General features: G+C 53.0%; 1 protein-coding gene and 1 non-coding gene across 2 annotated transcripts; one reads left to right on the forward strand and one right to left on the reverse strand.

Annotated features, from left to right (window-relative positions):
• Positions 1-288: 288 nt before the first annotated feature.
• Trnag-ccc lies at positions 289-359 on the reverse strand. Its single transcript has one exon. It is a non-coding gene; the product is annotated as a tRNA-Gly (tRNA).
• Positions 360-4,997: 4,638 nt separating this feature from the next.
• On the forward strand, positions 4,998-10,293 carry Mcrip2 (MAPK regulated corepressor interacting protein 2). The gene is made up of 5 exons (XM_008856119.3): positions 4,998-5,141; positions 5,222-5,351; positions 9,243-9,370; positions 9,614-9,715; positions 9,953-10,293. The coding sequence occupies exons 1-5, from the start codon at positions 5,090-5,092 to the stop codon at positions 10,021-10,023; spliced, it is 483 nt and encodes a 160-aa protein (XP_008854341.1). The 5' UTR covers positions 4,998-5,089; the 3' UTR covers positions 10,024-10,293.
• The last annotated feature ends 1,330 nt before the right edge of the window (positions 10,294-11,623 follow it).

Raw genomic sequence — 11,623 nt, forward strand, 5'->3', positions numbered from 1 at the left:
CTCCAGCCACCGGACTGGAGGGTTTGCCACGCCTTACAGGGTCCTCACCTGCTGGAGACTGAGTCCGGCGGCCGAGGGCTGGAGTGCCTGGATAGGGGAAGGGGCTTGAGAAGAAGCTGCTATTTACAAAGAAAGGTCTCTCAGCTCCGGCGCCTTGTTAGCCACGGCGCGCCAGTGTTTTCAGCGAGACTGTCACTCTGAAACATTCATTTGTCTCCTTTACAGGACACATTTACCTCGAATGTCAGATTTACACGTTTAGGAGATGAAAAAAATGAAAAACCCTCATGCGCCGCCCGGGAATCGAACCCGGGTCGCAAGAATGGGAATCTTGCATGATACCACTACACCAGCGGCGCTGTTGAACATCGGCTATGTCCACAAGACTTAGGAACCGTGATGCAACATAGGTGCACTGCGCATGCCTTCTTTCTGCTGTACTCCAATTTCATGTTGGCAGCGGTTTATTGGACACAACTGCTCACAGGTCCCACAGTGTCGCTGACACCGGAGGGGAAAGAAGATGTGAAGGGCGAGGGAGGGGGTGTTTAAGGACAATCACGGTTCGGGGCTGCCCCGTGCCATCCATAGCAGTCATGAACACTTGGGAGCCCAGGGGCAGGGGTGGAGCCTTGCTGGGAGTGGGTCTATGGGGTCCCGACAAGGCGTGTGGGCGTGGTCGTTGTGGAAGGCCTCGGAGCCTGAGCTCGTAGGTGCCAACCGCAGGTTGGAAACAACCGGCTCTGAGCTTTGTGTGGCGCTGAGACTGCCGGCGCCTGCTTGGAGTCCATGAGTAGTAGTCCACGTTGGTAACCAACGAATGAGTGAGCGCCTAAGGATGCTTCGCTGGTGGTCAGTTTAGGGGGTGTGCGCGGGGGGTGGGGAGGGTGGAGTCCAGGCTCTGAGGGACTGGATTCCAGAAAATGCCTTAAGAGTTGCTCCCGGCTGTTAGAACTCTTGCCTGTACCTGGCATTATGCTGCTCATAATTAAGCATGGCCCCTGCAGGGGATTGCTGTCTATGGTGTGTATAGGATTGCGAGTCTTAGACCTTGGATGTAGGTGACATGGCCAAGAATGGAGCATGACATGGATATAGGTCAGCCACTCTGGACAATCCTTCAGAAAAGTAGACAATTCAGACTCAGAGGAGTTGTGGAGTCTTCCCCAACCTTACCTGACATGTGGACATAGATGTCTGCTGTTGGAGGTGACACTGACTAGGCCTCTAGTGGACTCTCCCATTTCACTGTACCAGCATCTGCCTACCTGGCTGACCTTTATTGTGGACTCCTCCAGGGTTTTTTTGGCTGAGCATCTTCCATGTGTCCAAGTCCAGGAGAGGTGAGGGTGGCGCCTTCTCTTCTTCAACATGCAACCCTGGTCTGGACACCGTAACTGAAAGAGAGCTCCAGGAAGAAGGCCTGTCCAGGAAGAGAACTGACCAGGGTGCTACTGGAGGTTCAATTGGGATTCTCTAGGCACATAGAGACAGACCTGAAATTGATCTTCTTGCTTCCCCTCCCTTATTCTTGCTTTAAGGAATAATGCCCAGCAAACGTTTAAGGGTTCTTAGACTCTGGTTGATGCCCACTAGCAGGAGTCGACCATTGCTCCAGACTGGGCGCTAGATAAGCCAACACCTTCCCTCAGCATTGAGGTCGGTACTTGGCAGAGAAGCCACCAGATCTGGAGGCAAAGAGGCTTTCCTGCAGAAGGCCAGTCTTTCCTATCTCATAGAAAGTTTGAGTGTCCAGTGCCAACAGTGGTCTGATTCCCTGTGAGATGGACTGTCCTTGGGTGGGTGGGAAATTTGTTGAGGCCAGATTCTTATTAGGATCAGAAGCGCCTGCACTAGAAACTGAATTTGTCTTTTTCTGAGTGAATTAATCCACATTACCAAATTACCAAGGCCCTTGAGAGCTTCAGGTCCTAAATTTGGTGCTGTGTTAGGAACATAAGGTACCCTGGTCCTTCCACCCACACAGTGATGCCTCCTGGCCTTAGCCTCTATCCTGACTGTCCTTCCTGGGCATACTTCCTCCTCCCACCTGTTCCCTACAGTCTTGAGAAATGGCCTAGATGCAGGGCTTGGGCAATGCTTGATAAGACTGTACAGTCTCACTATCAATCTCCTTGAAAGGGGCCAGAGATTTTTGCTCACCATACCCCAAACCAAGTAGGAATCAGCTTCTTTTCTGGGTCCAGTTTCATGTGTTTGTGTTCATTAGCCTGAACCCTAGTGAAGGTTCAGTGTTCCTGAGGTTCTTCCCAAAGTCCTTGCAGTTGTCCTTTCCCTCCATCCCCCACCACTCTCCTTGTGGTTACTGTAATGAATTAGCCCAAAACTTGGTAGCTGAAAACAAATTTATTTTGTTATAGTTCTGGAGACCAGAAGTCCAAAACGAAGGTGTCAGATCACTACCAATTGACCTTGGCTTTGGCTATGTGACTCTAGTCTCTGCTCCCTTTTTCAAATGGCCTCCTCTGTCCAGATCTTCCTGTTATTCTCTTAAAAGGGCACTAATCATGGTATAGAGGACCCATCCAGCTCCAGATCTCTTAAGTATCTGTGACCTCCTTATGTCTATCACCCATCAAATACCAGCCTTCATAACTGGAACCCCAACAAGCCCCATCCTCAGGCAGCAGTAGGTCTAGGATCAGTGTAGCTGGGAAGACTCCACTGGGGAGATCAACCCTAAAAGACTATTTGTCCCTCCAACGTGTCTTTCCACTTCTCTAGTTCCTTCATCCCATGGAGACCTTGAGACTTTCTCACCCCAACCTCACCTGCTCATTCCTTAGCCTTTCAGGACAAGTTGCAGCCTCTGTTCCCACTTGGGAGCTTTTCTGAAGGTTTCTGAACCCAGCCTTGGACTTCTGATGCAACCCTTGGCTGTTTTGGTTTCAGCTTGGCCAACAATGACTTAAGCATGACTTAAGGCTGTATGAGGCTGGGCTCTGGGCTTTCATTATGGGCTGTTTGAGTGGCACAGTCTTTGTAGGGGACCAGCCCACAGAGAACTCATGTCAGTGTGGGGTATACATACTCCTCATACCAGGGTCTTGCCCTTCCTTTATGGCCCCTTATTCCAACCCTGTTACACCTTCCTGCCCAGGTCCTCCATGTGACAGTCATTCCAGGGGAACATGCAAACACTAGCATAAATCTCCAGCACCCTGTCCTGCCTCCACGGTGTGTGTGAGTGATTGAGCAGCATGCTCAAGGCCGCCAGAATCAGACTACGGTGGCCTTGAAAGGACAAGCTTCTTGGTTACTCTTGGAGGAGGGACAGGCACTGTGAGAGTAGAAAGGGACAAGTTTGGCCAGATAGTGGCCCTTTCCTTTCCATGCATGCCCAGGCCTTGACTCCCTGGGCAGAGCTTGTTTGGGGACTAAGCAAGCCCTCTGCCTTTGCAGTCACAGGCCTGGTGTGTAGCTATTTCCTGGGAACTGAAACATTCCCCCTGAATGAAGTTGGTAAGCTCAAGACTCAAGAAGCTAGGGAAATTTGGAACTTCTGAGACTCAGGAAGCTCAGTAAAGCCACAAAATTCACATGCTCCCCTACCCACAAGTAATATGATCAATAAACAACTACTGGGAGAGGAAACTCTTAAGTGGAGTTGGGAAAGGAACATCTTGAGTTGTTACCTCCCCTGGGGTGGGCTTTTCAGTGATGCGTGCTGCAGTAAGTAACCTCAATAAACTCACTGGTTCACCAAAGAGACTTGGGTGGAATCATTTCTTTGGTGTGTCATTGGTGCCTTAGCTCAGATGAGAAGACATTTATCTCTCCCTAGTACATGGCCACACACACACACACACACACACACCTGGGTCTTCAACAGCTGGAGAAAGGGAGGCCTTTGTCCTCCAGCCCTGTTCTGGACAATGAAAAGCCAAGGTGCCGTGGGTCAGGACAGCCTGGCCACCTGCAACAGGAAGTGTCCCTGGATTTCCACTGGCAAGCCATGCAGGTGTTTTGGGTAGCCTAGGAAGGAGGAGGAACAGGCAGTGTGGTGAGTCATCTGTCTCACTCCTCTACTGTGCATCTTGCTTGATTGGTCCTAGATTTGACAGAAAGATCTGCTCCCTCCAAGCTCCAGATATCAGCAGAGTTACGTAGGCGTAGGGAACCTAGGCCAGGTTGCAGTGGCACAAGTCTTGAGGGGCAGATTTCAAGCCCACATCACAACTCACCATTCATTACCTGGGGGTCATTAAAGTCAACAGGAGGAAGAGGTCTCAGGCTGCACCCACCAAATGCTGGGTTCTCTCTTCCACCAGGGTGTGGTGAGAAATCCTGTGGCTCTCCCCAGAGACCTGCTGGGGGACCTGGTTCTTAGCTTCCCCAGCAGTTGGGAGGAGGGGTACCTCCAGGAAAGTTCAGGAAAGAATCTTGAGAAGTTAGTAGGTTAGGTGGGTACACCTGAGAGTTCTGTACCCCCCCCCATTTCCTCAGTGCCCTGGACCTTCAGACTCCCTAAAGGACAGCCTTGAGATTCTCACTTCTTGTCCACTGGAGCGAGTCCCAGGACTTCAGATCGGTCTAAATTCACCTCTTTTCTCAACCCAAGCTTGTCCAAGCACTTGGCTGAGGGGCCTCAAATATGAGCGGGATTACTGGTGCTTCCAGTGTTTGCGCGGGGTTCCCAGATCAGAGAACTACCTCAGCACACAACGCCCCCTCCCCACCCCAGCTCAGAGAGCCTCATAGACGAGATTTCCCCCAACACGGAAACACACACTCCCAGGCCAGGGACTCCAAATGTTAGTCCTCCTTGACGGTCAAGAGGCTGGCGCCCAGTGCCCAGAGGATCCAGTCTGGCCCAGGACTTTTCGGGACTCATTGATGAGTGCATCCCGCCCAACCTCAAACTGCGTGTCTAGGCGGGTTTTCCAAAGAGCTGAGAGGGCTGGAGGGCGTGCAAGGCCCCTTTAAGAGAAGGGGGCGTGTGAGGATCGCTCCGCCCCTCCCCGCCTGTCCGCTGTCCTTAAAGGGGCTGTTCACTACACGTAGCAGAGTGGAGCCGGCGGAAGGCGCTGGGTCTGGCTGCTGCCAGGGGCGGGCCGGACGGCGCACCATGTACACCATCACCAAGGGACCCAGCAAGCTGGTCGCGCAGCGCCGCACAGGTGCGCAGAGCGGGCGGGCGGGCGGGACGCACTGACTGCTGACCCGCGGCGGCTGACGCGCCCTCCGCCCCGGCCCGCAGGTCCCACACAGCAGCAGGTGGAGAACAGGCTCGGCGAGCTCCTGAAATGCCGGCACTCGGTACCGGCGACCGCGCAGCCCACGCGCGCGCAGCTCTTGGCGCCGCCTCAGGGACCCTGGCCTCTGGCGAGGTGAGCGTGACCGCCGGGCATGAGGGTGACCTTGGGGAAGGTTGACGGGGACCACGCATCCTGCCGGGCAGGAGGCGGGGCGCAGGCCGGCTCGCGTACGCTTCCGCTCACCTGGCTGCCCCGGGGCCCAGCTGGAGCAAGTGGGAGGTCCTCGCGGGTTTCCTACCCGCTCCAGCTCTCAAGGGCTTCAGGCCCCCAGGACAGACGCCCCTGGATCTTGGGCAGCGTTCTTGAACCCCTTGAAAGCGGTCGAGGTCAGAGTTGGGGAGAGATGCCCAGGGCGCAGGCCCTCAAGGTCTTTGGGCCCTGTCCTTGCAGAAGCACGTGTTCCCTGCTGGTCTTGCCAGGCCCGTCCTTCACTGACACTCGGGCACTGGAGCCCTCCTCCCCAACAGATGTTAAGGCATATTGGGGCCAGCAGCTTCCTAACTTTCCTAACCAGCAGTCTTGGCCAATTTGGCTTTCAACCACTGTGACCTGGAGGTGCACCCACTCCCTCAAGGCGGAACCTTTTACTTATTTGGCTCAATTTACATGTTTTCTGGGCATGTGGACTTTGCTCCTGCCCCCTGCAGGCCTGTAGGCTCCTGGGCTCAGGACCCTGGTGGGGGTGCCATGTGATCAAGCTCAGGCAGGCCCCAGGCAGTGTGGCTTAAACCATACCCAAGAAGGGGGCACAAGAGACAAGGGGCTTTCCAAGTTGAGGACTGGAGAACCACCAAGGAAGTCAAGAGTTAGACTAACCTTAGTTGGAGTGTCTGTGTGGCTGGCCTTACCTCAGCCTCTCTCAGCTACTGGACCTCAGATGCTATAGGTGGAAGAGGCCTGTAGGGATTTTGTTTGATATTCTGGCAGAGTGGGGAACTTCCTGTTGGAGGGGCATGTTGGCAACTGGCTCTATTCCGGTGAATGTTCCCAGCCAAAGATCTGTCCTGGGGATCGGGTGAGCAGGTCCTGGGGGCGCATCCTGTAGACCTCACTGTCCTTATATCCCTGGGAGGACACTGTGGTACAGGTGTGTAACCATGAGGTGGTCACTCAGACAGGGAGCATGGAACAGGAATAGCCTTGATGACCTGCCCAACTCTAACCTACACGTGTTTCAGGTTACCATTACTGGGGAACAGGTCTGTCACAAAATTGGGGTGGTGTCCAGGAGGAGGACAAGGTAGTGACATTCTCCAGAACCCTAAGTGTGCAAGGGACACCCCAGACCCACTGACTGTTCTCCCTAGACAGCCCATATCAGGAAGTTAAACCTGATTCGGATGCCTGAAGCTCTTCAGCAGCCATCAGGTAGGGCACTTAGAGCCTGAGTAGACTTGATCCCCTTGTCCTCTTGGGCTCTGGGAGCTAAGGACATAGGGCAGAGTCTCTTCCTTACTCCCTCCTGAGGTTACTGGGTAGTGGATCCCTTTCTGAACAACCTTTTCAATCCCTAGACTGGGAGCTTCAGGCTGCTCTAGGGCCTCCACATGTGATTCCACATCTACTTCTGTGTCTTTTCAAGAGCTGCCCTCCAAAATCACTCCACATTTCTATCACCTTTCCTGTCTTTTCTTCTGGATCCTTTCCTCAGCTACCATTTTTCTCTGACCAGTTGTGGGAGGATGGAGCATGGGGGATGGAGGTGGGGGAAAAGGAGACACTGGTCATCCTCTTGCTGCTACACAGCAGAATCCCAAAGCTTTCAACCTGCCGAATGATTGGTTATGGGTACTGGGTGCCAGTTCGGCCTGTGCCTCTGACACATTCTTTCTCCTGGCAAGAGACAGATGGGAAAGACATAAGATGTGATTATGTGATCACCTGTCCCCCAAGGGCAGATGGGGGATATTCAGGGACCAATGGGCAGGAAGGGGTTTGGAGCAGTGAGTCAAGATTGTGGGCATTGGGGTCAGGATTGCTGCTAAATCTTGCTATTACTCCCTCTCACTATGTGACACAGGCAGGACATTTCCCTTCACAGATTGAAAAATGAGTAGCCTGGGGCTGGAGAGATGGCTCAGTGGTTAAGAGCATTGACTGCTCTTGGCAGAGGACTGGGTTCAATTCCCAGCACCCACATGGCGGCTATGTACCTTCCTCCTTAACTCCAGTTCCAAGGGAATCCAAAGCCCTCTTCTGACCTCTGTGGCATTGCACAACATGGGTGCACGCACATACATGCAGGCAATACACTCATACACATAAAATTAAAATAATAAAATATTTTTTAAAAAAAAAGAAAAATGAGTAGCCCATCACTTTTTTTTTAGGGGGGGGTGGACATGAGAGGAGGTTTGTGGGATATTATGGCCTAGCATTGCAGGCAGTATCCAAGGTACTGAGTACAGGTTAGCTATCATGCACAGGTGCACCCTGTGGCTGGTGCCCTTTCTCCCACAGAGTCTTGTCTTACATAACCATGGCCTCCAAGCAGGGGTGGGGCAGGGCTGGCTGTGGGTATGTTGCCCTTGCCCTCTGGGGCCATATTCCAGCTCTAGGGCCACCACCTTGATCCACTGCTATTCACAGCCCCTAGCTGGGATTTCCTCCTTTTCTTTTTTAAAGAATCAATATATAGCCTCAGCCAGATGTGGTGGTACATGCCTACCTATATGCTGATACTTGGGAGGAGGATTGTCAAATGGTCAAGGCCAGTTTGGGCCACTTATCAGGCCCTGTCTCACAAACAAACAAAACAACCACACAAAAAGAAAAAAAGATTCAGTGTCTTGCTGCTTCCATACTTTCTTTCCTGGTTTTTGAAAACTTTTAGGGTAGAGGGGGGTTATAGGCAAGGGTGGATTTTCAGATTAAGGATGGCCTTCATGCCTTCTGGTACCCAGTAGGTCTGGGAGGAACTCTGCCTCCTTGTGGTCCCCACCTGCATATCTCAGATTTTCTGCTGCCACCAGACCCTGCCAGCCCAGGGGCTGGCGGGACCCTGTGCCCCTCAAGACCCTCCTCTTTATTTTAGTGCCCCTCTCACCTGAGGAGGAACCCAGAGCGGCGTGGGGCACCTGAGCCCAGGAAGGCGAGCAGGCCAGCCGGGACCGCGAGTGCCTGGCGGAGTGGCAGGTGCAGCCCAGGACTCTGGCTCCCACCTCCTGCTGTAGGTGCGGCCCCATTCCCTCCATGGCCCCACCCCAGGCTTCCTGAGCACCCTGCTGTTGCCTGCCAGCCTACTAGGATAGCCCATCCTTGCCCTGAACCTGCCTGACTGGGAGGGGCTCAGCCACTCCCACCTCTGAACTTGGAGTGCAGCACAGTGCCTCAGGGGCCATCTTACTCAGTTGCTCCTTGTCTCTTGCCTTTGGCAGTGGGCAGGTCATGCTCTTCCCACTCAGGACTGCCCTCTTCAGCATTCTGTGCTCATCCCTCTGGGGCCTGGGGACAGCTGGGGAAGGGGAAGGGCAAATGTTGACCCATCCTTGTTTGATCTATTTTCCAACACTGGGGATATGTCATTGAGGTGACTGGCATCTATGGGGAGCCTCTGGAGAGTCAGGAGATGGGTGTCTGTGCCTGATGGGTGGGGCTGGGACAGGGATCTGGTCAGGCTGAGGTCAGAACCAGGCTGCTAGAGGCCTGGCCGGTGGGGAGTTGGGAATGCAGAAGAATGCTGTATGGGACCCTGCCACAGGTGGGGGCTCCTCCCTGACTTGCAGTCACTCTCCTTCCAAGTCCAGGGCTGCAGCTGTGAGATGAGCTTCAGTAAGCTCATGATCTGCAGCAGAGAGGCTTTGGCCAGCAGCATTTATGGGGAGCTTCTCTATAGTTGAGGAAAGGCTTGACCTGGGCCTATGCTGAGGCAGTGGGCAAGTCCTGAAGCTGCTCTTGAATCCTGCAGAGCAGTTCCTGAGCCTGGCTGGTGTCAACCATGTCTGTCTCTTTCCTCTCCCACAGTTCTGGGCCTCGGCTTGTGTTCAATCGAGTGAACGGCCGGCGGCCCCTCACCACATCCCCATCCCTCGAGGGGACTCAGGAGACCTACACATTGGCCCACGAGGAGAACGTCCGATTTGTGTCCGAAGGTAGTAAGGGACCAGGGGATGTGGCTTAGGCCACTGGATCCCAGTAGTGCAGACCTGGCATTATCCTGTTCTCTTTCCCCACTGTAGTTTGACTGTTGGCAGCCCAAAGGCTAGACTTTTCCTTGGCTCTCTGCCCAGTCATGTCCATTCCTTGAACTGGGCTGGAGTACAGGATGGCTACCAGGCTCTGAGGTGGGAAGGATACCAGGGGCCTGGTTCAGCCTAACAATCTTTCCCCCACAGCCTGGCAACAGGTGGAGCGACAGCTGGATGGCAGCCCTGCCGGTGAGAGTGGGCCATGGCCTGTGCAGTATGTGGAGAACACCCCTGATCCCCGGCTGCAGAGTGAGTCCTCTCCCATGCCCTGCACCCCCAGGGAATCTTCCAGCCCCTCTGACCCTGACCCCCCCCAACTAGGCTTCAGCCCCAGGGGATTAGGGAGGGGACTCCCAAGCCTGACTCCCCCATTTCCCACTGTGAGCTGTGCTCAGAGTCCAGGTGAGGGGTTGTTTTTAACTGGAGGGCAAAGGTACTGATTAGCTTGGAAGACCACATGTGCCCATTCTTCTATTCTGCCTGCAGACTTTGTGCCCATTGACCTGGATGAGTGGTGGGCACAGCAGTTCCTGGCTAGAATCACCAACTGTTCATAATGGCTGCTCAGGAAGGAACGCTGCCATAGCCGGCCCTCTTCCAGAAGAGGACCATGGTGCCCCATCCACCTTGTGGCCTGACTGGGCACCGGCCACACCTGAAGTGCCAGCATTTGGACTTTTGCACCTATTGTTCCCTTGGCTTGGCTGTGCCAAACTGCCAGGGCCAGGGGCCAAACCCGTCTGACCTCAGTTCTGCTCACTGAGTCCAGGAACCAGCCCCTGGGGCTGGCAGGGAGGCATCCAGGCTAATAAAGTTGAGAAACTGCCCTTCAGAATGTCCTTGATTGGGGAACCCAGGATATGAGTATTGGGTCTATAAGTCCACTTCTAACCTCTAGTCCCCAGGCTCAAACTCTAGCCTTCCCCCCTGCCTCTTTGTGATACTTGGAATTGAAGCCAGGGCCTCATACATGTTAGGATGTGCTCTGCTACATCCGTAGCCCTTTTATTTTGTAAAGATTTTTATTCATTTTTAAAAACTTATTATTTTTATTTTATGTTTATGAATATATTGTCTGTATGTGCATAAGTGAACCCATGTCATGCAATGTCTGTGGAGGTCAGAGGAAACTAGAGTTATAGATGGTTGTTAACCACCTTGTGGGTGCTGGGAATTGAAAGCAAGTCCTCTGCAAGAGCAGTCAGTACTCTTAACTCCTGAGCCATCTCTCTAGCTCCTCTATTTGGTTTTTTAAGACAGGGTCTCCCTGTAGCTCCAGCTGCCCTGGAACTCACTATGTAGACCAGACTGGTCTTAATCTAACAAAGATCTACTTGCCCTGCGCCCAAGTGTCCGGATTAAAGGTGTATGCCACCACACCCAGCACAGATTTATTTTATGTTTTGAGTATTTTGTATGTATGTATGCAGAGCCCATGGAGACCAGAAGAGGAAGTCAGATCCTCTGGAACTGGAGTTACATAATATGGTTGTGAGCCACCATGCTGGTAACTGAAACCCCAGTCCTCTGCAAGAGCAGTAAGTGTTCTTAACCACTGAGCCATCTCTCTAGCCCGCCCCATTAGCCTTCTTTTTATGCTTTAAAAAAATTATTTATGCCGGGCGTGGTGGCACACGCCTTTAATCCCAGCACTTGGGAGGCAGAGGCAGGTGGATCTCTGTGAGTTCAAGGCCAGCCTGGTCTACATAGTGAGTTCCAGGACAGCTGGGGCTAGAGGGAGACCCTGTCTCAAAAAGACCAAAAAAATTTATATTATATATATAGACAGGGTCTCCCTGTAGCCCCAGCTAGCCTGGCACTCCAGGCTGGCCTCGATCTCACAGAGATCTGTCTGCCTCTGCCTCCTAAGTCCTGGGATTAAAGGCATGTGTCATCATGCCCAGGTTAAAAAATTTTATTTTACCAGTATGAATGTTTTGTCTGGATGCATGTATGGGTACCACTAGCATGCAGTGCTTGCAAAGGCCAGGAGAGGGCACAAGATTCCCTGAAACTAGAGTTAGAAATGGTTGTTAGCCACCATGTGGGTGCTGGGAATCAAACCCTTATCCTTCACAAGAGCAGCAAATACTCTTAATCACTGAGCCATCTCACCAGCCCTATATATTTTTTGAGACAGGTTCTCACTATGTAGCC

This window comes from Nannospalax galili, unplaced genomic scaffold (genome assembly GCF_000622305.1).
Source record: "Nannospalax galili isolate Female #2095 unplaced genomic scaffold, S.galili_v1.0 scaffold668, whole genome shotgun sequence".
Lineage (NCBI taxonomy): Eukaryota > Metazoa > Chordata > Mammalia > Rodentia > Spalacidae > Nannospalax > Nannospalax galili.

Coding starts and splice junctions, on each gene's coding strand:
- Mcrip2 (XM_008856119.3), top strand. CDS start 5,090: ATGTACACCATCACCAAGGGACCCAGCAAGCTGGTCGCGCAGCGCCGC. Junction 9,371..9,613: donor CGTCCGATTTGTGTCCGAAG/GTAGTAAGGGAC, acceptor TTTCCCCCACAG/CCTGGCAACAGGTGGAGCGA. Junction 9,716..9,952: donor CCCTGATCCCCGGCTGCAGA/GTGAGTCCTCTC, acceptor TTCTGCCTGCAG/ACTTTGTGCCCATTGACCTG.